Source organism: Helianthus annuus, chromosome 10 (assembly GCF_002127325.2).
Source record: "Helianthus annuus cultivar XRQ/B chromosome 10, HanXRQr2.0-SUNRISE, whole genome shotgun sequence".
Lineage (NCBI taxonomy): Eukaryota > Viridiplantae > Streptophyta > Magnoliopsida > Asterales > Asteraceae > Helianthus > Helianthus annuus.
Window position 1 is genome coordinate 148,462,333 of NC_035442.2, and position 25,697 is coordinate 148,488,029.

General features: G+C 34.1%; 1 protein-coding gene and 1 long non-coding RNA gene across 4 annotated transcripts; one reads left to right on the forward strand and one right to left on the reverse strand.

The window, feature by feature from the left end:
• Window positions 1–1,694: 1,694 nt before the first annotated feature.
• On the reverse strand, window positions 1,695–11,480 carry LOC110885995 (transcription initiation factor TFIID subunit 6). 3 transcript variants are annotated; one of them, XM_022133744.2, is made up of 13 exons: window positions 11,323–11,480; window positions 8,492–8,678; window positions 8,250–8,336; window positions 8,052–8,153; window positions 7,866–7,974; window positions 7,617–7,720; window positions 7,409–7,546; window positions 7,177–7,272; window positions 3,446–3,570; window positions 3,204–3,336; window positions 2,999–3,118; window positions 2,299–2,413; window positions 1,695–2,206 (listed from the first exon to the last, which is right to left on the reverse strand). In XM_022133744.2, exons 2-13 carry the CDS (start codon window positions 8,615–8,617, stop codon window positions 1,821–1,823), a joined length of 1,641 nt encoding a protein of 546 aa, XP_021989436.1. In that variant the 5' UTR covers window positions 8,618–8,678; window positions 11,323–11,480; the 3' UTR covers window positions 1,695–1,820. The 3 variants fall into 3 exon arrangements, with proteins under 3 accessions (XP_021989436.1, XP_021989437.1, XP_035834578.1); XM_022133745.2 differs by lacking the exon at window positions 11,323–11,480 and adding an exon at window positions 10,894–11,039; XM_035978685.1 differs by lacking the exon at window positions 11,323–11,480 and adding an exon at window positions 9,789–10,182.
• Window positions 11,481–16,412: 4,932 nt separating this feature from the next.
• Window positions 16,413–17,625, forward strand: LOC118483139. Its single transcript, XR_004869661.1, has 3 exons — window positions 16,413–16,542; window positions 17,034–17,098; window positions 17,208–17,625. It is a non-coding gene; the product is annotated as an uncharacterized LOC118483139 (long non-coding RNA).
• Window positions 17,626–25,697: the final 8,072 nt, after the last annotated feature.

Sequence of the window (25,697 nt, forward strand, 5' to 3'; positions counted from 1 at the left end):
AGACTTGTAAATGGTTGCCCGCAAAATGTAATATTTTCATTAGGAGGACAACCATGAAAAAAATCGCTACGGTGGATGAGATGAGTTGAGGAAAATAAACATCGATATTCCGGATTCCAGCTGCATCTTGTGTAGAGTTGGAGAAGACTCGGTTGAGCACATTTTCTCCTCCTGTTACGTGGCATCGGTGGTTTGGCTTCAAATCAGTAAGTGGTGTAATATCCAGAATTTGTTTTTCTTTGATTTCAAAGATATTACCGAGGTTCATGATCACGTGGGGCTAAAAGGTGTTAAGAAAGAGGTGCTCAAAGGGATCATTAGGAGTGGGTGTTAGTGTATTTGGAAGGCCAGAAATAGAGCCAGATTCGACAACAAAGAAGTTAAGATCTGCGACATTACGAGTGATATAAAGGTAACGGGTTTTTTATGGTTCAAAAATAGGTCGAAGTTTAAAGATATTTCTTGGCACGACGGGTGTAAATTTGTAATTATGTAATGTCGTTTTGTTGTTTGGGCCCCTCGGTTTGAGGTTGGTCGTTTTTTAATGAAGTTTACCTTTTAAAAAAAGAATGTGGAAATTATATTTACAACTCAAATAAGGCCTTACGGAGTGGAGATCGGCAAAGTTCGGTAAACCACTTTACCGATGCGATAAACCACCGCCGTGACCAAGTTTACCGATTTTGCGATGTTTGTTCGGTGAACCTTCACCGATTCGGTGAAGGTGAAGGAAAGGGGGAGAGAGAGGGTGTGTGGTGGGGTCTCATTCTTCTCAACCAATCACACATTTTTTCTTTTTTTAAATAGTTTACCTATTCCAAAGTGTCTAACTACCGTCAACGTTTTTTAGCAATAGGTAAAATGACGTGGCACTGTTTGATTGGGTGATTTGGGAGTTTACCTATTCAAAGTGTCTACCCACTCCCTACACCCTAATAAAATACATGTGTGTAGAGAGAGAGAGAGAGATGCTTGGAAACTACTAGTGTTAAAAGTATGGGGACAAGTGTCAGGTCCATTCTCATCTTTTAACATTGGGGGTTAGCAATTGTCTTGTGTACGTAGGTCCTCGCATCCTTGTCTTATAGTTTGTATCCTAATTTCTAACTAAATTAATATTTGAATGCATAAAAAACAGATATATAAAATAAACCATAAGTGACTAAAATAAAGTAAAAGGAAGATGCTATGTGATTATACATTAATGTTTAACGAGTTGTGGAGGCTTTGTATAAACAGTTAAGATATCTGAGATGCTTTTACATGACTAGGTTCAATCATCGGCTAAAAACTAAACCAAACCAAACCCGTTTTTTGAAATATATCGAGGCCGAATACTAGACAGGTTTAGAGGCTGTTTGGCAACTTCTGAATAGATAAGTGTTGAACTAGCAAAAGGTCTGAACCATTAAGGACTGAATCTAAATCATTAGAAGCCAGTATAATGTTTTACTATTCATAGACAAATGTCTGGCCAATTCAGATACGAGGTCTTAACCATTCAAACTCAGTATAATGCTTAACCATTCAGAAGCAAATGTTTGAATCATTCAGACATCTACTCGCGAAACAAACAGTCTGAACCATTAAGCATCGAACCAGTAAGAGATTTGAACCATTAAGAGCTAAACAAACAGCCCCTTAGTCTCAAATCAGCCAGTTTAATCCAGTTACAACTTTTAAAATATAAGAACTTACTGCATTATTAGACCTAAAAATTAGAAAACCAAAGTCCAATATTATACGAAAAAAAAACATCCAAATCGTAACACTCTTGATTAGCTTCTTCATCTTAAACTAACAATGTTGCAAAACTAAAATTACAGAAATAGAGACATCTCAGGAGCAGGAATGAAGGACATAATGCCTTCACCGAACACTTCAAATAGTGACATAACAACTTGTCCCGAATTCAGATCGTCTTTCCAAACCTGCTTAAGATATGCAGACGTCCTCAATCCATAGCTGCTATCTTTCCGTCCTTGTGTGTTATTATTATTATTGTCTTTAACATCATCATCATCATCACCCGTTTGCATTTGAGCCGATGAAGTTTCAGGCTCGGGTTCACCAACATTCGCACCAGTTTCAGTTTCACCTGGTGCTATGCTGACATCGTTAGATGGTGAAACCACGGGTCCGTCAGTAATCGTTTTCTTTGGGGACGGCTGTTGTTCCAACTCTTCTGTATCTGCCTTGCGTTTATCTTTATTCAAAAATGGAATATAAATGTTTGTAAGAATTAATGACTTTTGTTGATCAATGTCCATGAAAACAGAAAACTCATTGGAAGCTTACGTGTTTCACTTGTACCGATGACCTTCGTATTGATCCTCCAGTAAGTATTTGGGGGCGGTGATGGGAATATTGGGAAATCCTTTAGCAGATCATACACCGATCTACCTGCAGCACGCTGCAAAAAATATATATATATAAATGGTCAAAGGGTTCACGTCAAAAATGGGTAAAATATTTTTTAGAGTTAAATGCCATTTTAGTCCTTGTGGTTTGGGTCATTTTGCCAGTTTAGTCCAAAGGCTCCATTTTTCGCCTGTGGGTCCAAAAAGGTTTCACCGTTGCCATTTTAGTCCACTGGGTTAACTTCATCTATTTTTTCTGGTAACGAGAAAGACAATTCGGTCATTTTATATGTAATTCTGTTAACTAGAAGGGCAATTCGGCCATATACAATGACCGAATTGCCCTTCTCGTTAACAGAAAAAATGGATGAAGTTAACTCAGTGGACTAAAATGGCAATGGTGAAACCTTTTTGGACCCACAGGCGAAAAATGAAACCTTTGGACTAAACTGGCAAAATGGCCCAAACAACAGGGCTAAAATAACATTTAACTCTACTTTTTATATGTATCAACCCGAAACACTTTATTTTGTCCAATCAAGCTTGCATCATCTATAACTAAATAGTTTCAATAATATTCTACTTTTTTAATATAATATTGTACCAAAGAAACAAGATTGTTTTGTAAAAAAACTGACCAGCAATGCACCATATACACGCCAAGCTTCATGTCTTGTGATTTCCTTTTTTTGATTCTGAAGTATTTCTTCAAGAAACCCTAAATAACTCTCGAGATTTGGCAAAAGAAGAAGGCAAACCTGCATAAAAAGAGTTGAAAATATATCAATCACTAACATCAGTGTTTTTTATATGCAGAAAACACTAAAACTTTTGTTATTTTACCACATGAGGTCCAAGAGCTGCTAGTCCTTGAACCGCACCATAATGTTGAGTCAATGTCCGTTTTCGATCCAAAAACGATTTAAGCAACGTTTTAGTCAGACGTGACTGGAGACTACTATAATTACGCCCAAACCTGAAAAAATATATCGCAATCAGCTATGTAAACTTTTAAAGCATGTCATCGACATCTTCATCAGCTTAACAACATAAGCAGATAACAAAATAAATCTAAAAAGTTTGACCTTTTACATATAGTGGCAGCAAGCTTGGCAGTGAAGTCTCTAAGCTCCCAGTGATTGTCGGCAATTCGATTTCCTAACTTTTTTGTAACAATGCATGTTACGATAGGTGGCATCAGTTGGTGCAACTGCATTGAATATGCAACATATTAGCTAAAATTAACAGCATAATCATCTATACTATATTATAATGCATGAGGGAGGGGTATTTTAAGATACCCAAAAAATAAGAACCTTTCCCCCCTTTATTTATAGAAAGACCCCTAAAATGAGGGTAGTTTGGCCTTTTAAACACTATTTATTTTTTAGCCCCTAAACTTATTACACTTAAATCCTCATGTTTTAACAAAATTATAGATAATTAGTTACAATTCACCCCTCCACAACAAACTTATAATGTTTTTACGTATTCTTGACATATCTTATAAACTATATTGTTTAAAAAAAATCCAAAGATAGCATGACGACCTACACATTTTTGTCGACGTTTCGGTAGTTGTCTTGTTCAATATCGACGCACGGATTAAAAGGTACAAGTCGATAATGCTTTAATGTACAAGCGATTAAAGAAGAAAATAACAACTAATATTTTCAAAATAAATAAAGTTAAAATCTTTTTCGTACAAAATAAAGATAATATTACTACCCTAAAATTATTTTTCTATTTAAGTTTTTTCTACCTGTCCATTGTTTCTTTGCATAGCTAATTATTTTTGCCTAATTAAGAATTGATTATGTGTCACATTTTATTTTATTAGAACTGCCTAATATCTATACTTAGATATATCTTAGAAAAACTTAAAACTAACCACAACAAACTTCCTAAATAAAGGGGTGGCAAATCTAAAATTAAACCCTAAAGCACTTCGATAGTTACTACTATAAATACATAGCAGGACACCCCTATATCTATTGCTAAACAAAGTTAAAAAATGGATCCAGTTATGAATTCAGTTGTTGCAAAAAACCAAGCATGTGAGATTGAAAATTCTAAGGTCAGTTCTGTTATATTGCAGTAGTGAATAATTGTTTTCTTTTATTTACTTTTATGTGAATGTTAACTTATTTGATTTTTCAGATTCAGTTGCATGAACATGCCAATTTAAACAACCCAGTTGTCGAACAAGCTTCTAAGGTATTGATTTTGCTGGTTTTTAAGTATTATTTTTGCGTATATCTTTCATATTAACATGTTCGTTATGTTATTAGATGTATGTTTTATTGCAGGATAAGTGTTGATATTATTTCTTATGGTACAATGTTTAGTCCATACAAGTTTAATCTTCAACGTGATTTTAGTGAAGAGGTAATTTTAAGGTTTACTTAATCTTTTTTTAACTTTTGTATTCAATTTTTGTCCTTTTAAGGATCGAAAGTTTGAGACTCAAAGGAAGAGATCCAAGAGACTATCTGAATGGAAATGGAGTGAGATTATTAATTTAGACGATTCTGAGGACAATGACAAAGAAGAGGAACTAGAAGATACTGTCGATTCAAGCACAAACCAGAAAACCCGATTAAAATTACCTCGAGTATCAATTCAGAAGCGAAACAGATTTCATGCAGTCTAATATGAAATCTATCTAAGTGTTTTTATGTTTTTTTTCATTTTTAGTTGTTATGTTTGATCTTGACGTATGAATAAAGTTTATTTTATATTTGAACTTTATTTTTGGTGTTAATATAATGCAGTTATTAACCATATAAATAAAGTTCAAAATAAAGTTAGTATCCTAAATTTACAAGTCAATTGAACTTATATAACTTAATATCCTAAAGTTGCAATAAATAGATATTGCAGTTAGATATAGTCAAGATGAAATTATAAAATATTGCAGTTGTTCGTGGATATTAATCTAATAATTTGTATTTCTTAATTAAAAAATAATAAAGTAATAAACTTTAAAGCTAAACTAAAAAAAACTGAACTTACTATGATATAAAGTTAATAAAGATATAAACTCTTAACATCCTATTTTTTTATAAAAACGTTTTTAAATTTTATAAAAATATAATTTTTTACATATATAAAAACGAAATCTAACAATTAAAGTTAAAGGTGTAAAACGTACTTACGAGTCAATTACTATTTTTTATCTTTTATTTCTATAAGATTAGTTAGGAACAAAAAATCTGAACTTAGTATGATATAAAGTTAATAAAGATATAAACTATTAACATCCTATTTTTTTTATAAAAACAATTCTTGAAATTTTATAAAAATATAAATTTTTATATCTGTAAAAAACGAAATTTAACAATTTAAGGTAAAGGTCTAAAACGTACTTACGAGTCAAATACTATTTTTTATTTTTATAAAAACGGAAATTTTAAACTTAAAGTTTATAGGATTTGTACTATGTGGATATTTAAAAAAAGTTATGAGCTTTAAAGAATATAATTATATTTTATAACTTAACCAATAAAATAAAGTACAATTGTAACAACTTATCTTTTATTTTTTGTCTTTTGATTATTAATTTTTATAAAAAAGCAAATATTTTTTGTCTTTTCATTATTAATTTTTATAAAAGAACAAAACTTTACATATGTAAAACAATTATTTACTTTATTTATAAACAAAACATTTTATTTTTGAAGAGAAGATTTTTTTTTTTAAGTTTGCAACAAGTAATGTTATATATACCTATCTATCATATCTTATATCTAACAATTACATGATAAAACATATGTAACTAAAATACTTAACATTTCTCTCAGTTCCCCAAACTGCTCCAGCAGCTACAGCTACTACTGATGTATCAGTTAAAGAGGAGATCAAAGAAGAAACTCATCCTCCAAAAGATGTAACAATTAAACAGGAAGAGATACAAGAAATTCTAGAGGAAGTTGATCTCGATGATGAGAAATGATGGTGTGACAATATGGATGAGATCTTTGAGATGTTTAAGCCGTATGATTACTAAATTTTTAACCTCATGATGCAACGTACATGACTCTTGATCTTTTAGTTTTCAACATTTATGTTTAAGACTTATCTTTCCTTATTTGTGTGCTACTTTATATAACTTTTAATTATGTTTAAGACTTATTTTTTCTTATTCGTGTGTTACGTTATTACACCAATGGTTTCTTGAAGTACTTGATAATTTAAATTCTAAATTTAACAATTACTAGACATGTGTAACACTTATGACATATATCCACCACAATAATGTTATCATAAATATTATACGAATAAGAAAACTACCAGTGCCGCAATGCAAAGTTTCGCCCCCGCCGCATCGCGCGGGCACCCTACTAGTGTTTTGTAATGCTAGAAACTAGGAGTGCAAATGAGCCGAGCTACTTGCGAGCTACTCGAGATCGGCTCAAGAAAAAAGCTTGAAACGAACCGAGCTTAAACTAGCCCGAGCCTAAAAACAAGCTCGTTTAGTGCACGAGCCCGAGCTTATCGAACTCTAGCCGGCTCACGAGCCTAAACGAGCACACTGTTTATATAATTTTTAACCAATACATTAAATATATATTCAAATAATAATACTTACTATTTATAAAGTTATGAAAAAATAACTAAACTATATATAAAATAATACTTGTGATTAATATAAATTAATTAAAAATAATAAACGAGCAGAGCTAGAGCTTGAAAAACTACCGACGAATCGAGCTCGAGCTTTAAAAACAAAGCTCAAGCTTTCAAAAGTTAAACGAGCTCGAGCTCGGCTCGTTTGCACCTGTACTGAAAACTAACAAGTCAACAATAGACTTACATAAGATTCGACATTTATGTGTGGATTCTGAAGAAGACTCCAAACAAGGCGCATTAATGCAAAAAGCAGTTGAAAATCGTTTAGACCACGAGAAACCTGAACAATTCATAGAGTGGAATTAGTATTTAAAATATGATAACAAAAAATACTGAAAATATAATATCAGTATTTAATATGTAAAGAATAATCTAGTGCAGCCTTTCATTTTGTGTCATGGAAATTAGATCTCTACCTCATCTTCGATAAAGCATGTGAAATAAGGAACTAAAGGATGCAGTCCAGAATCTGTGGCCAAACTCACTAGTGCTTCCTTGAACAGAACAGAATCCGGCATACTTACTGCCAGCTCGGTAATTTTATTGAAGTATAACTGCAGTAACAAATTAAATTTTCAAAATGGTGGAGAATATGTAAATACACACACACACATATATACATACCTGAAGCTCTCTGGATAAGACATGTTTTACAGGCAATCTAATATCAACGGGCAGCTCGTCACTCGTTTGCTCGGTTTTTTTTGTCTCGGGTAAAGCAGCAATAACTGCAGATGATCCATATAATCTCCAAATGTCAGCTCTGCCACAGTCAACCCATATATAGAACATAAACTTTGATTTTATTTTCGTACAGAAGTTCAAAATAAAGCGTTCTTAACTTCATCGAGCAAGGGTTTTGTAAAATCAAACCTTCAACAGGAGCATTTTCGGGAATGGCAGGTTGTACGCCTTCAATGGCAAGCCAATGACAGAAAAGTGCAGTATCTAGCGGTGCCTTTGGCAATGGAGCTTCAATAACCTTATGATAGAAAAAAAAATAAATATAACTTTTTTAAACTAGAGAAAATTGCATGGTTTATTTTTATTATTTCTTACATCTTTGAAATCTACATCCTTGTCATCAATGTAAAATAAATCGTTGTGTCCAAGGGCTCTCTTGAATTTCAACGGGTCTCCAGATGCGAATCCGTAGATTGGCTGAACTGACGATAATAATTTGTCAATATCTTTCAAAGTTGAAATGAAAAACTTATGATTAACCTTAAAAATTGCAAATAAAAACTAGTAATTTACCTCAACGTTTCGCATGCTAAGTGCACTATCCACGTCATCTGTAGTCAATGTAGTCCTTTTTGAATGATGCATGCATTTGATGCCCTCCTGCAGTTTTAACTCATGAATTTGATGGCCATAAATAGTACGTATTATTTTCAAATATTATTACTATTATACTATACTAGTTTAAAAGAAAACGTAATGGCCACAGCGATTATAATCTGAAAGGAAACGAAAGGAACTTTATAACCAACAATCACCTGTATTATTTCACGGATACGATATTCAACATCAGGAGCAAGAGCCAATGCAGCATCTGGAGACAAATTATTTATGCCGATGCTCTGTGCTATCACCTCAACTGTCTCTTTTGGTACGATGCTCATTTTCCTCTTTTTAATATGGTGACATCACAGGGGAGATCAGAAATACTGAAATACGATATTACTGTTTACAAGGCACAAGAAGAATTAAGTTACAGATTTGCCATTTTATACATTAAACAATCAGCATGTGCACAAAGAAAGATGTCTTACACCTTAGATAAAATTTAAAAAAAAAAAACAAATATCTGAAAAGTAAAAGGAATGATTAACCAACTTTTCACAACTTGTGTTCATGAATTAACTTCTCTCAATGTAGAGAAAAGGTTGCATATCTTTATGAGAATTTTGGTCAATGAAACAACTAACTCAAAAAGGGATTATATTGATATAGCATAGTATCAAAACTCTACGTTCGATACTTACGTGATCTAGACAGTGAGCTTAATAAAAAATATGGCACTAAGATTCCCGAGCTGAACTAAGATAACCATCTTTAGCAACTAGTTATGAACACAAGAAGTAACATTGTTCCAACTCTTGTCATCCAGGTTTGACATTAGTTTTATTCTTAGCATGTTAGAAGTGTGGAGGAAAGTTATTATGAGATAAAACAGACACGAAACACGTCAACTAATCAAGTGTCACACACCATAAACATAGACGTCCACATGCATAGTCGCAAGGATACGCGATACCCAAACAGAAAGAATATAAAAGACCGGTGTATCGAATTATTGATCTCACTAAACCTAGATTTCACAAGCATCTTCAGGTCCGTATATACCATTCAACGATCATTAACAGCTATGAACAATTTATCACGACAATAGAATCAACCGGACAAAAAAACCTGAACAAAATAAACCGAATTTATCAATTACCTAGATATCTACTAGCAGCACTTTTAAAAACACTTATTAACAATTATATTGTATACAAATACAGCAAAGTAGAGGTGGCAAAATGGATGGATTGGATTGGATTGGTTGTTGGGTCAGGATGGGTTTGGGTTAGAATGGGTTTGGGTCAGGATGGGTTTGGGTTAGAATGGGTTTGGGTCAAGATGGGTAAAAGAAAGAAGAAGGTCAGGATGGGTTTGGGTCAGGATGAGTTCGGGTCAAGCTGGGTTGAGAATAAATCAATAACAATAAAAACTGAAAAAAAAATTATAAATAATAAAAATATTAAAAAAAATTAAAAAAACGATCTGCACTTTTCCTGCATAACATACCTGATGTTATGATGTACCTTCGATCTCTGTTTGATGAGTCTACTACTATATTTATTGATAACCAGTGTGCTATGTAGTTTATAAAATGTATATCGCGACAGAAACAATCTAAACTTTCTCTTTTATTACACTTGAATACTTTCTTGATGCTCCTCCGTCTGTTTGGGCGCCTGACCCGTTTGACGTGTTTCGTTGTTCCCGTAGACTATTTCCGCATCAATTGTGTATAGTGCATATATAGTAATTAAAGAAAGACTTAATTATGCTATTTTTGTACAATGTGTGACACAATCCAGGATATCTGTTTTATAAGATAAGAAAAGACTGTGTATCTATTTCAACCCGAATGCGACATGCTTCCATCCGTAATAATCGACCTAAATCGAATGGAAAAAGACAAAAATAAATGATGAAAGTGGCCAAATAATAATCTGGATCCATTCACAAAGTCATTTTCATTTTTGGGGTCTAATTTTATATAAAAAAGGAATAAGTATGCAGTATGCACAAAATGTAATTCCTATTGCTTCTTCTGAAGTTACCAGCAAACAGATGATAATAATTATGCAACTAACAATTGATGATTTCTCATTAATTCGTAGTTTCAAACCAACACAACCCAAATACAATCTGTAAGCTAAAACCCCACAATAAAACAAAGCAAGACAAACTAACAAATCCACACGACAGTCGACAACAAAGCGAAAAAGAAACCAAATTTAGGATCCTCATCATACTAACCAACATAAGGTCAAACCAACACTCGAACGGTAACTCCATTTTCAACCATCAACAAAAGTTAGAGGGCAAAACAAGACCAGAACATGTAGAAACTTGCTTAAAGCAACAACCACATTAACCTCAATCAATCATACCACAAACTACAGTTTCCCAAAACAAGAATCTAAGTATCCAACAACTCGGGTAGTACAAAACTACATGTGAATCCATCAAACAAGACAACATACAACTCAAACGACGTCTAAATCGTCATGAATATTCACGGATTCCTAACTAGGGTTTCGATGTGTATTTGAAATTGAACAATTAAAGAAGAGGTTTAGAATGCATAGTGAAAATAATCAGCCAAAAGTGAAATTCATACCTTTCAATCGATTAAGAAGTGTAGAATAGATTGTTAATAGGTTGATTTAAGGGAGTAATGGTAGATAGTAGGAAAGATGAGCGTAGATGAGTTGTTTGGGTAAAAAAGATAATGGCCCATCCTGACCCATTCTCTTTTTCTTCATGACCTGGTCTTTTTTAATTCTGGTTTCTTATTACCCATCTAGACTCATTAATCAATCCAAAATAACCCAGCAGCTTAAAATTAAAGTCCAAATTGACCCAAGTTTAGGTATTGCCAGGCCTACAGCAAAGTGAAACTCTGATAATTGGGAGACACTGTGTGAGTGAATTAACAAAAGAAACGCACACCTACCAACCTAGGGTTTCGGTGAGGACATGGTTATAAAAACGGTAACCGACATTACATTACACTGAAATTAAAACAGGAGCAAGTTCGGTGGCTTACCTCCTAACCGGTGCCGGAGACTTACAGCAGGCTTATTGTGGTTCCGATGGGGGTTTCTGACCGCTACAAGAGTTTACTTTTCGCTCGCTTCACCAGAAGAAAATGGGCACAGAGAATATATAACCCAAGTATTAAGAAATTACAATTCAGCCCTCTCTAACACTATGTTCCCGAGTCTCGTTTAACAGGGATGGAGAAGGAAAATTTTCTCTCCTAAACTCTTCAATTTGGGAGAATGAATATATGGTCATATTTTCTTCCTTTTTCCCTCCCTCCCCTGTTAAATGAAACTCGAGAACATGATTTTTCATATTTTCATCTCTTTTCGTTCCTGTCCCCCTGTTAAATGAGACTCGGGAACAGAGTGTAAGGGGCTGTTTGGTAGCCTCTGAATGGTCATTAAGAGGCTACCTCTTAATGGAATCATTAAGAATTTTACCAATGAGAAGGTAGAAGAATGTGACATGTGATGATTTACCATTCAGAGGTTACCTCTTAACCATTCAGACTTGAGGTTACCTCTTATTCATTCAGAGGTTTTAAACCACTAAAAGATAGCATCTGAATGGTCATTAAGAGGCTACCAAACAGCCCCTAAGACTATGGGGTATGGGTCGGGGGTTGGGTACAAACGCCCAAGTCACCACCCTGGGTGGGCTTGGGTTTCGGCATGGCCCCTTGGGCAGGGGTTTCAGCCCGGGCGTTGGGCGGGCCTAGCGGTCTTCCGTGGCCGGCTCTCATTGGCTGGGTTGGCTAGGCTATAGGTGGCTAGGATTTAAATTTAAAAAACAACCGTTTGGCCAGGCCAAACCTATGCGGGCTAGCCACGCCCCACCATACCAACCCAACGTGCAACTGACCAGCAGTGCCCCTCGAAGTCCATGTGTCAACCCATGCCCCAAACCCCCGCCCCACCATACCCCACGGTCTAATTAACCTATTAACCTATCTATTAAAAACAAAGCTTGTGAATAATGTTTTTTAGGTTCATCATTTATCCGATACTGATATTGTATTTGTTGGTTTGAATTTGATAGTTTGATATGTTTGGAGCTTTGGTTTAGTGGTTTATAGGCTATTTATATTTATCATTGGCACTAGTTTGAATCTCCTCCCATTCATTTTTCTCCCCTTTTGTTTTTCTCCCCTATTTCCTTTTTTACTGTCGTTCAACGGAGTCGTCGTCACTGCAACGGCCAACTTTCGCCACCAACCATATGTATAGTATATGTATATGTATAGAGAATCAAACCATAAAAAATACTTATAATGATAAAGTGGACAAGACGAACGCACGCTAAAGGCCGTCGTCACTGCAACCGCCAACTCTCGCCACCAACCATATGTATAGTATATGTATATGTATATGTATATGTATATGTATATGTATATGTATATGTATATGTATATGTATATGTATATGTATAGAGAATCAAGCAACAACCATAAAAAATACTAATAATGATAAAGTGGCTAAGACAAATGCTAAAGGAAAGCTAAGGCAAAACTAAGGCTAGTTAAAGTTTAAACAACTCTAAAAGAAATCAAAGATTTATAATTTGTTTTTGTTTTATTTATTAACATATTTTTAAAGTAATGTATAAAAATTACTAAACTGCCCTTGAGTGAACTAGTTTTAATAGAAAAAAAATAACTAGGTTACGCTCAAAGGACATAATATGTAAGATTTCAAAACATAAAGTATAAAACTATCAATTTTAAAGATAAAAGACACCGTCTGAAAAAGAGTATAAAAATAAATGACAAAATTTGAAATTCACTCTTTTGAAAAATTTAGTCAACTAAGGTTATTTTAGTAATTTTCGCTTTAAAATTCTCAACCAAATGACTAATGAGGGGAAAAAGTTATGAATTTACTATCATTTTTATACAGATTTTAGAGATTAAAAATATTATGAATTTGATAAATAGTTTTATAGAGTAAGGTTATAGTACAAATAAGTTTTAACATATAAGTGTGAATGAGGGGATTTTTTTCTCATTTTATCAAGAGAAAAATGCCCGGATAGTCCCTGTGGTTTCGTCTTTTTTCACCTATAGTCCCCAACTTTCTAAAATTACCTGAATAGTCCCCAACTTTTCATTTTTTGTTCCCGAATAGTCCCTGGGTCTAACTTCAGTTTGTTTTCTCTGTTAAGTGGGTGTGAAATTACAAAAATACCCTTAATAATTAATAAAAAAAACCTAACCTTTTACCCACCCCCACCCCTTTCCCTTTCCCCTTTTCTTCTCTCCGACCGAATCACCATCACCAGTTTTCTCTTTCTCTCTCTCCCTGTTCTTTCTCCCTGATACCACCATCACCTCCACCGCAGCCATCACCACCGACCACCATCACCATCGTCACAACTACCCCTGCCACAACCACCACTTCTGCCATCATCACCACCCCCAGAAATCTTCATCACCTTTATGTACCAGTTCAACCACCACTTTAGGGACTAGAAATGTCTTTTTGCTGGAATTTGTTCAAAACAATAAACCGCCATTCTTGTGATTCCTTGCGGTGACTTTCGGATCAATATTCTTTCCATGTATTGATTGTCGGTGGTAATTAGCATATAAACAAGACAACAGTCCTCGACTAAAACTCTTTATTTACACGTCGCCATTATCACCGGAACTTCACGCTCTTCGCCGGAGAATCGAGACGGCAGCGGAACAACCGGGAACTCACCGGAGACACTACGACCATTGCAACGCGTTTCGTTTCAGTATATATTTCCTTATTCCATTGGGTTTCCTGTTGATATATTTTTGTGGCAGGGGTAGTTGTGACGATGGTGGTGGTGGTCGGTGGTGATGGCTGCGGTGGAGGTGATGGTGGTACCAGGGAGAAAGAGTAGGGAGAGAGAGAGGGGGAAAACTTGTGATGGTGATTCAGTCGGAGAGAAGAAAAGGGGAAAGGGAAAGGGGTGGGGGTGGGGTGGGTAAAAGCTTAGGTTTTTTTTTATTAATTATTAAGGGTATTTTTGTAATTTAACACCCACTTAACAGAGAAAACAAACTGAAGTTAGACCCAGGGACTATCCGGGAACAAAAAATGAAAAGTTGAGACTATTCAGGTAATTTTAGAAAGTTGAGGACTATAGGTGAAAAAAGACGAAACCACATGGACTATCCGGGCATTTTTCTCTTTTATCAAGCACATGTGTTAGTTCCAGAATTTAAAAAATAATGGTGTATATACACTAGTAAAGTAATTATGTAATTACTCTATAGTAAATACAAAATTACACTAATAGAAATGCATGATTTCTTTTTATTTGCATTTTGGAACTAAATATCATGCATTTTGCACTTATTTGTATTTGGGTAAATTACACTCTTTGTCATTTATGTTTGTAGTGGGTTTTAGTGGATAACCTTTAACTTCAATAATTACACCTAGTCAGCTACAATCCTTTATTTGAAAAATTCACTACAATTTTTATCCTTTAAAACTAACTAGATTAAAATTTTAAGTTAACTTCTATCACTATCATATAAGGATAAAAGGGTAATTTAGTCTTTTTACCAATTTAATAAAAAAAACAAAAAAGTAAAATATTTATATATACACTCTTTAACACCCCCCCCCCCCCCCTCTCAACCCTTTCTTCCCCATCCAAATCCCCCTCTTTGCAATTTGATAATAACCAAATCCACATCCCCTCTCTTAACACACACCCCTTTCTCTCTAAAAACACAGAGCAGTCACCACCACCGCCATTTTTCCGGAGTAGTCACCACCACCGTCAATTTGATAACAACCGCCACCATTTTCAGCGACATCCAGTCACCACCACCGCCATTTTCCGGCCAAGAATCCGGCCGCCTAAATCATTTAATGACGTGTCCCACTGTGTTTTCTTAATCTTACGATGTTAGATGGCATTAGGAAGGGTCTGGCCCGTATCGATTTTATTGAAATCGCTAAACCGTGAGTGTTAATTTCAACCCATTGACTTTTATGCTGATATGATTTGTTTTATCCTTTAAAACAATAATTTCCATGTTTCTAGCTTTTTTTGAAAAATACCATGTTTCTAGCTATGCCTATGGTGCTGAAGTGGTCGTTAAGGTTTGACGAGATTTGAATGTGGGTTTGTGAAGACGGGGTTGGCAAGATGAGGTGGTGGCGGCAGGATGTGGTGGTGGTGGCGGCAGGATGAGGTGGTGGTTAGGGTTTTAGGGTGTGTTCCCGAGTTAAAAATCCCTCCCCATTCCTCCCCTCCTCTCCATGTCTTTCCAAATTGGAAAGATTATTATCAGGCAAAAAAAACCCCATTTTCCCTCCCCTCCCCTCCCCTCCCCCTGTTAAGTGGATCTCTGGAACACAACGTTAGGGTTAGGAACCGGGGAAAAGATGAAGAGTTTATGCAATTTTTTTTATTTTATCTATTAAATATTTAAATAAAAGCATAAATTGACCAAAATGTCCTTAAGTGAATAAACTTAACTGAAAATTTTTATCTGGTTAGTGCTAAAGGACCTAGAGTGTAATGAGTTTTGCAAATAAATGATTGTGATTGTAATATATATACTATCTATAATAAGAGATTATGAGCTGATGTAAAACTGCTTATGTGTCAATTTCTAAGGTATGCCACATGTAATCGCTGATGTCATAATTCCTTTTTCAATATTTAGATATGTATAAATCTTTCTAAAATATATAATCAGATTTTATTATTAGTAAATAAGAGATTTATTTAGGAGGGAAGTTTGAAATTGCATGGTGATAAGAAATCAACAATTAATGCATTGTAAGAAGTAATCATATTGAATCAATATCTAAATGGGCAAAAAGGCAAACACTGATGATTATCCAAACCACTGGCCAACTCCAAAAGTCACGAACTAATGTTCAAAATCAACCAATGATGATTCAAAATCAAAATTATGGCTCCAAGTTAAAAATTCAAAATTATGGCTCCAGATATATAACCTATCATCTTCTTCAATCAATTAGCCTCTCTAATCAATTTCTCGCTCAACTATCTCTCTCTCTCTCTCTCTCTCTCTCTCTCTCTCTCTCAAATTCACAGTCTTTTGAAAGATAAATCATTCGGTTCACAGTTGCAGGCCCTCTTTTGAAAGATAAATCTTTCTTCTTTGGCAAGAATCTGGAATTATTTCAATTTCTTCTTCATATCGAAATCTTCTGCCCTAATTCTGTCTGTCGTCCTTCAGCCTTACGAAATCTTCATCACAAAGGTACAATTCCATCTCTTTGGTAACATTCAATCTTGGTTTTCTTGCCTTTTCTTTCGATTTCTTACTTTTTATTTACTGGAACCATATTAGGGTTTTTAGAGTCATCAGGGCACGGTAGTTGAATATTACACCGAATCTTGACCCTCATGTACTGTTTATTCATCATCTTTACCATCGATTTGAATATTATTGTATTTGTATGACCTGTTGTTAATCGTTACCTACCCCTCGATGTGTAGATTATGAGCCCATAAACAAACATATATCATTAATAACCTAGGGGATAAAAAGCATTTATGTTTGGCAGAGTATTATGAGCTAATTTCACTAGGTTAAAAAGCATTTATGTTTGGCAGAGTTTTATGAGCTGATATTTGTGCAGTATAATCTTATACAGAGTTAAAAAAAAAATATGAATACCCCGATCTTACAAATGGTGATGAACGAGTTTTTCATTGAAATTACTAATTACTATGTTCTTGCTTATAAAGGTGAAGTTAGAATTGATGACAACGTTTTCGGAGAAAGGTCTGGTGGCAAGAAGAAAGACTTTCAGGTATGAGTTTCAGTTTTATATATAGATATATAGATCATTATAGTGTCGGTGTATAACATTTCAATATGCTAAGCGTAATGGTTATTAACGTTTTGGTTGAATTTTATAGGCGTAGAGCGGAAACTGCTGGAGAGGTGGAGGCTTGCAAGCGATGTAACTGTAAGAAATCCAAGTTTTTGAGGCTGTATGTGACTTTGTTGAAGAAGCAACCAGTGATAGTGTTTTGGTGGAAAACTTGGAGGGGTCGGTGACGTTGTCGAGGTTGTCAGGAAATGCAAAGTGATAGCATTTCCTAACAACCCTCGACAATGTCACCGACCTCCTAATCTGAGCGTGACCCTCTTAAAATATAATGTTTTGCAACTTCACCATGAATAGAGAAGAAAGAGACAGTTGGGGTTCTTGCTCCAGTTGTGTTGCAGCCGAATCAATGGCAAATTCAGCAGCAGTAGTTGTTGATGCATGAATATGAAGATTGAATTTGTGAGGTTCAGTTAATAATCGACTCATTGAAGTTATATTATTTATTGTATTCACCATTGTTAAACCAAAATGATTGAATTTGTGAGGTTCAGGAATATGAAGATTGAATTTGTGAGGTTCAGCAGCAGCAGTTGTTGATTCAGCAGCAGTAGCAGTAGTTGTTGATGTAGGTGAGTTTTGCAAAGGTTTGCGGGTTGAAATAAAATTATTTATTGTATTCACAATTGTTAAACTGATTGTGCTTTATGTTCATGATTTGAACTTGTGATAATTTGTGCTTTATGTTTATGATTTGAACTTTTGATTGTTAAACCAAGGTATGTGCTCTCACATATTCTTGGTTCAAATTAATTTCATGGGATGATAACATCTTCATTTTTATTATTTACTTTAGGGATTGAATTTTGTGTAGAGATGGATGGATGAATTGGGCACCTGTTTCATCGGACGAGTTTTGGTTTAATCGAATCGAATGGAATGTTGGATCCTTATGCTAATCTCAATGGAACTGTTAGCAACGAAGAATCTTATTGGTGTTAATCTGAATGGAATGTTGGATCCTTATGCAATCATCACTTGTGGTTCAGGAAAGTGGTTTAGGTAATAGATAGTATAAATTAAGTTTGTTGTGAAACATGTATTTGGCAAAGGTCTGTTTTATGTTTGAAACCTCTGTTTGTTGTGAACAGATGTCAGAATATAAAACAGATTTTTCAAACGACTGTTGGGTTAAACAATGTTTTTTGTGTAGAAAATGGTGGTTGAAACCACTGTTGGGTTAAAACGGTGGTTGAAACCAGTGTTGGGTTAAAACGGTGGTTGAAACCACTGTTGGTGTTAAAACGGTGGTTCAAACCACTGTTTTGTTCCAACCCCTGCTTGAAACTACTGTTCGGTTAAAACGGAGGTTTGAAACAATTGTTGGGTTAAAACAGTGGTTGGAACCACTGTTTGGATGTGTGTTGAAAGTGTTTGGATGTGTTGAAAGTGTGGAAGCGAAGGGTAATAAAGTGGTTTTGTGATTTGGTGGTTTCATATCAATGTACTTCTTTCCATTTACGTTTTTTTCTATTTGTATGTAGTGAAATTGGCTGAATTTATGAAATGTTTTTAGAGCTTTATTGGAAGAACCGAGACGAGAGGGTTTTTGAACTAAAGTATATGGATACATCAACACATCTCCTGGAAAGTATAAAGGCAGAATGAAATCATACCGGTGGATGGTTAAAAGGAGAAAAATTGCGGATCTCACCTTAGATAGCTGGAACAATTTTGTAAAACTTGGATTTTGTATAGGCTTCTCTGTCGTTTGTTTGTTGTTTTTGTTCTATTTGGGGTGTATTTGTTCTTATGTTATGTCTAATATAGTAGTTATCAGATAGAAGCATTAGCTTAGGCAATTAAGGAGAACACTATAGTGTTCTTGGAGACGGGATCAGGCAAGACGTTGATCGCGATTATGCTTTTATGTCACTACACTTATCTGTCGAAAAAACCCTCCTCGTGTATTGTTGTGTTCTTGGTAGCTGGTACCCGCTGTTGTATTGGTCAGACAGGTATGTCGGTTGACTTAGTTGTTTCTTGAACATGTTTTCAACATGTGCTTAAAGCATAGTAATGGAAGCTTTGTCCGTCTTATTAGCAAGCGGAGTATGTGAGAAAGCACCTTGATTTGAAAGTGGAGGAGTATTGGGGTGAAAAAGGTGTTGATTTTTAGAATGCTGCTGATTGGAAGAAACAACGATATCAGAATCAGGTATGACAAGTCAACATTTGACTTTTTTGTTGACCGCATACAATCTCATCAGAATTTTGACTAATGATCAAATACGTAAAGTACCCCTGAGGCAGACAAATGCAGTCTTGAGTAATAAACTTTTATTGTGTTACTCTTTACCTTTGTTGTATCATGTAGTTTTTATTTTTCAATTTAAACTGAACACACGTATATGTTATATATCATTCTTACAGCTATTGGTCATGACCCTTGACATTTTAAGGAATGCATTGAGGCATAGATTCTTAACGTTGGATATTATCAAGGTGTTAATATTTGATGAATGCCACAACGCAAAGAAAAATCATGCGTATGCTATCATCATGAAGGTATATTAATGATCGTAATTTTTAACGTTATTAATTTGTTTTAGTTGAGTTTAAAAATTGAAATAATATTTGTTCAAACCACTGCTTGAAACTACCGTTCGGTTAAAACGGAGGTTTGAAACAATTGTTGGGTTAAAACAGTTGTTGAAACCACTGTTTGGATGTGTGTTGAAAGTGTTTGGATGTGTTGAAAGTGTGGAAGCGAAGGGTAATAAAGTGGTTATGTGATTTGCTGGTTTCATATCAACGTAGTTCTTTCCATTTACGTTTTTTTCTATTTGTATGTAGTGAAATTGGCTGAATTTATGAAATGTTTTTAGAGCTTTATTGGAAGAACCCAGACGAGAGGGTTTTTGAACTAAAGTATATGGATACATCAACACATCTCCTGGAAAGTATAAAGGCAGAATGAAATCATACCGGTGGATGGTTAAAAGGAGAAAAATTGCGGATCTCACCTTAGATAACTGGAACAATTTTGTAAAACTTGGATTTTGTATAGGCTTCTGTGTAGTTTGTTTGTTGCTTTTGTTCTATTTGGGGTGTATTTGCTCTTATGTTATGGCTAATATAACAGTTTTATATTAGTTATGCAAAAGAACAATTTCATCAGCATTTCAATAGTAAAGTTTTCAAATTAGAAGAAGAGGCACCACCATCTTATTTTTCAATATCATAATATTTTTATTAACCATCGAGATAGTGTTGTTAATGATGTTTTTTTATAGAATGTTAGATGTATTTTGATCTTATACACTAAAGAAAATCCGTTTGTTACACTTAACTAAGAACAACTTTTGTTTGGGCCAAATAAGACTGCTTTTAATGAAAGTTTGTGCGAATGTCAATTCATCAAATATTTGTTCACATGATAGTTTACATAGACAAAAACTTTTATCATTATGGTTATTATAATACTAATACATACTATATTTAACATTATTTTATAAAGATATAGAACTAAAGACCACAATTTAAATGATATATTATAATCTGAATTTGATGCGCCTCTTTTGTACACGCCTCTTTTGTTGGGATTAAACCCTATCAGAGGAACAAATAATAAGAGCCAAAACTGGTTCACATCAGTGGATTCATCATAAGCAGCTGTTTGCATTAGACTATCCCCTTGAAAGTGGTTATAACATCTGATGGCCCTCATCCATTGTTTGTATACTACAACTACTATCCATTAAGTACTGCTTGTGTACAACAACTGCTGAAGACAAGGTGCTGCTACTTAATCTACTGTCCTAACTCAAGTGCTGTTAAAGAGCAAAGCCCTGCTTGGAATGAAGCAGTGGAATGTAAAAACTGCTGACAAATTAATACGATTAAAATCTGAAGTATTAAGAAAGTAGCAATTACATACAAAAAAGAAAACTAATCAGATACGTCTAACTCTAATAAAAAGAATCAAGAAACTTTAACTTCAACTCCATGGAGCGTTGAACCTCTCGATGTATCTCATTGATCTTTCTCATGAGCTCCAGGTCTCTTTCTCCACATTCTATATTACTCGCAACACACAGGTCACGAACGGAAGTAGTCGGCATCGCCCTCAAGTCCCTCAAAACCTGGTTTCTTGTCAGCAGACCAACTTCCAGACCGTTAAAACACCTCTTCAACTCTTGAAGAGTATACCTATCAGCCAAAACTTGGTCTTCGATTTGTTTAATAAAACGTTGCTTGAAATCGTCATATTTTGCAGAAGTATATGACTCCATTTTAGTATATTTATAAGAATTAAGGCAAAATAATAATAGTTGCTTTTCTGTTTCACTTAATGAAACTGTTTTGATGAAAAAAAAAATTTATTAGCAATGCTATTATATAGAATATATGTAAACAGGCCAAATGTCAGATTTAAATGCAATCATTAAATAAATATTTATACTTAAAAACCATGTACATTTAATGATTTAACAGTCAAAAACGTGTTTATGGGAGATGCCTATGTAGTCACCCTATCAAACATTTTAATGCAAAACCTTTGAAAAATGAGTTTTCATGGGAAAACAAGTAAAATTAAATATCTAGAAAACCAAAGAACAAAATTGAAACCTTCAAAAAAAGGTTATCATAATTAGGAGACGTCTCTTCAGTTATCATATCAAACATTTTAAACACTATAAAAGATCATTATTAGTTTACTTGAAAACATCAACACTTCAATTTAAAAAAAAAAACGTTCATCCTAAAGCAAACCGTCCAAACACACTCACATTCTTCGTAAATGGCAAGGAAAACCTTCTACCACTGGTCGGATACTACTAATCTTAAAATCGAATTTTCAACATGGTCACTCCAAGAACAGAGAAACGCTGAAGAACTCAACAAAAAAGTTGGTATGGTTAGTGATAAATATTATAAGCAAACCTGGAGTAGCATTGCATTGCTAGATGAAGTTGCCTCTTCTACTCCAACAGAATTTAAAGAAAAAGCGGAAGAGTTTATCACAAATTTGCTGAAACAGGATCAGAAGACTGTGATATGCTAGCTGATCTGCAAATTAAAACAAAAAATGAAATTGGATGGAAGAAGGCGAGAGAACGAGATATTCTAGGAAGTGTTAATTGTAATGTTTAATTTTTAATTTTTATTATTTTTTTGAAAATCATAATTTTGTAATACTATGGTTTATTATTGAATGAATGAAGAAAATTCAAACTTTGATAAGTTTTACAGTACTGAAAAATAATCTAAAGAGTATTGGAATTGAACCCTATCAGAGTAACAGATAATTAAAGCCAAAACTGGTTCACAACAGTGGATTTATCGTAAGCAGTAGTTTACACCTGGCTTTCCTCTTGAAAGTGTTTATAACATCTGATGTCCTCTATCCACTGTCTCTATACAACAGTTGCTGTCCTTCAAACTGTTGATGAAGTCCTGAAGACTGTTAAGGATTAAACACTGGTGGTTCAATCTACTGATGCTATCTAAGTACTGCTGTTGATTAAAGTACTGCCCACTTAAGGACTGATAAACTTTGAAGAAACCACTGGGTGTCAAACATCAGTGCTTGACATGCAACAATGGAAGGAAGAACCAGTAGTTTAGTTTGTCACTTATATTGTATAGAATCAGTGGTTAAGGTTAGCAGTGTTTGAAACCACTTTTCGGCTAAAATAGTGTTGTTAATGATATTTTCTGGCGCTGTCGTGGAAACCTTCTCAGGTGGATTTGATAACTTGTGCCTAAATTCAGTAACTGTATAGTGTATAGAGTTTTCTTATTACTATTAATCATTCATCATAAGCAGTAGTTTACACCTGGCTTTCCTCTTGAAAGTGTTTATAACATCTTATGTCCTCTATCCACTGTCTCTATACAACATTTGTTGTCCTTCAAACTGCTGATGAAGCCCTGAAGACTGTTAACGATTAAACATTGTTGGTTCAATCTACTGATGCTATATAAGTACTGCTGTTGATTAAAGTAGTGCTCACTCAAGGACTGATCAACTTTGAAGAAACCACTGAATGTCAAACATCAGTGCTTGACATGCAACAATGGAAGGAAGAAGCAGTAGTTTAGTTTGTCACTATTTCGGTTAAAATAGTGTTGTTAATGATATGTTTTGAAACCATTTTTGGGTTAACACTGTTTGAAACTACTGTTGATTTAAGGACAGTGTTTGAAACCAATGTTTTAAACCAATCTATCATTGTTTGTATCTTCAATGGTCACACAACTTGAATCGTCAAATCATAACATTGAGAGCAGCCCATTAACAAATATTACAAACTGTATTCTCTATAAAGTTTTCTTATAACTATAAATCATTCATTGAATGTTGATTTATCTATTGTAATCGATGAAAGGAGGACATCTTCCGTAAGAGTTGCGTATTACAGAAAAATTTGATCCAGTTGGTTCTCTCATATCATTCACATAACCTGATATTTAAGGAGAGTTGTTGATGAAAGTTGTATTGGCATTGTTGTATGTTAAATGTAAAGTTTTAATACATACAATACAGAGACAAAACATCATACCAACTTCGTAGACTTGACGGACCTTACAGACTAGATAACAAAAGACTGTAACATACAATACAGAGACAAAACGTCATACCACCACAAGCAATTGTGGATCTTTACTGACGGTGCACTTCGGAATGTAGCAAATATGAATGAATATAACCCCAGTGTAGCTAATTACGTATCTGCCACTGGGGTTATATTCATTCATATGAATGAATATAACGCCAGTGTAGCTCTTAGATTTTCCTTGAAATTCCAGAGCTCGCTAATTACATATCTACCACTGGGGTTGTATTCATTCATATGCAATTGATCGTTTTGATCAATCACTTCCTTATGTGCACCGTACTATCTTCTAGGAGGTTGTCAAGTGTTCTCGCCTTCGTAGTTGGTGTTTTGCGTATCTTTACATCCACAGCCATTCTATACAAAATTTTCACAAAAAACATCACAAACAAACCTGAACAAAGCAAAACAAATCAACCCTCTGTTTTTTCAAAGCAAAACAAACAAACATAACAAAGCAGAACAAAAACAGAACAAACAAACCTGAAAAACTGAAAGCAAAATACCCAAATCAACCCATTCACAAATAAGTGATTATCATCATCATACGGCATTCAGATTATCAAAGAACTGATTATCAAAAACTGATTATCAAAGGACTGATTATAAAAAACTGATTATCAAAAACTGATTCACAAATAACTGATTATCATCATCATAATCATGCGGCATTCAGATTATCATTATCAAAAACTGAAACCTAAATACCCAAATCAACCCTCTGTTTTTTTTTAGAAAAACATTCACAAAAAATTGATTATCATCATCATCATCATGCGGCATTCAGATTATCATTATCAAAAACTGAAACAAAATACCCAAATAAACCCTCTGTTTTTTACAAAAACATCACAAATATCAAAAATATATATAGATAAGATGATGATTCAAACCTCTGTTTTCAAGATGAAGATGGATGAAGATGATGAAGCTGGATGAAGATGATGAAGATCTGTGTTGACTGTTGAGAGTTGAGAGAGATATTTGAAGATTTTTGGAGAAGTGTGATGATGATAATGATCGATGATGATGTTAGTCATTTCATACAACTTATAACAGTCAAGTTGTATTTTTCGAGAAGTGTGATGATGACAAGGAGATTAAACTAAAAAATAATTATCCATAAGAAATTAAACTAAATAATATTTAGTAGTAGGATTATATATAAATTAATTAGAAAAGATTAAACTAAAATAATACTTATCTATAAAAAATGGTCTAATATAGTAAAAATAGAACTAAAGACCAAAATTTAAATGATATATTATAAACTGATGTAAATCTGCCTATGTTGCGGGTATTAAGAGATAAGGGTACTAAGGAATATTAAGGGATAAGGGTATTAAGGACATTTCATACATGTCTTTAACAAATCTAATCCATATTTGATAGAAGGGTTTTAACGGGCCTACAAAATCTAATCCATTAGTAAGCTTAATTAGATCAAATATAAGAGGCTTTATTGAACTGTTTAATAACATTTGGTTATTTGAATTAGGTCAGGCTTTAATTATTAGTTAATTGGATCAAATATAAGGGGCTTTATTGAACTGTTTAATAACATTTGGTTATTTGAATTAGGTCAGGCTTTAATTATTAGACAATATAAAATTAGGTCATGCTTTCATTTTAGACAAGAAATTTTGAGTTAGTTAGCTAATTTCTATATCAAACATGAACTAAATACAAACAATTTAAATGATGTGTTATAATCTATTTCGATGGTTATTAAAACTACCTGTGTGGTCACACATACTGTCTTCAACATTACTTTATAAAGATATAGAAATAAAGACTAAAATTTAAATGATATATTATAATCTGTTTTTTAGTATTTGATTTCGATCATTACTAAACCTACCCGTGTGGTTACACGGGTACTACACCTAGTTGAAGTTAAAGGCTATCCGGTGCAATTCGGTACAAACATAAGGACGAAAAGTGTAATTTACCCT

Coding starts and splice junctions, on each gene's coding strand:
- LOC110885995 (XM_022133744.2), bottom strand. CDS start 8,617: ATGAGCATCGTACCAAAAGAGACAGTTGAGGTGATAGCACAGAGCATC. Junction 8,154..8,249: donor TTAGCATGCGAAACGTTGAG/GTAAATTACTAG, acceptor TCGTCAGTTCAG/CCAATCTACGGATTCGCATC. Junction 3,337..3,445: donor GCTGCCACTATATGTAAAAG/GTCAAACTTTTT, acceptor ATATTTTTTCAG/GTTTGGGCGTAATTATAGTA.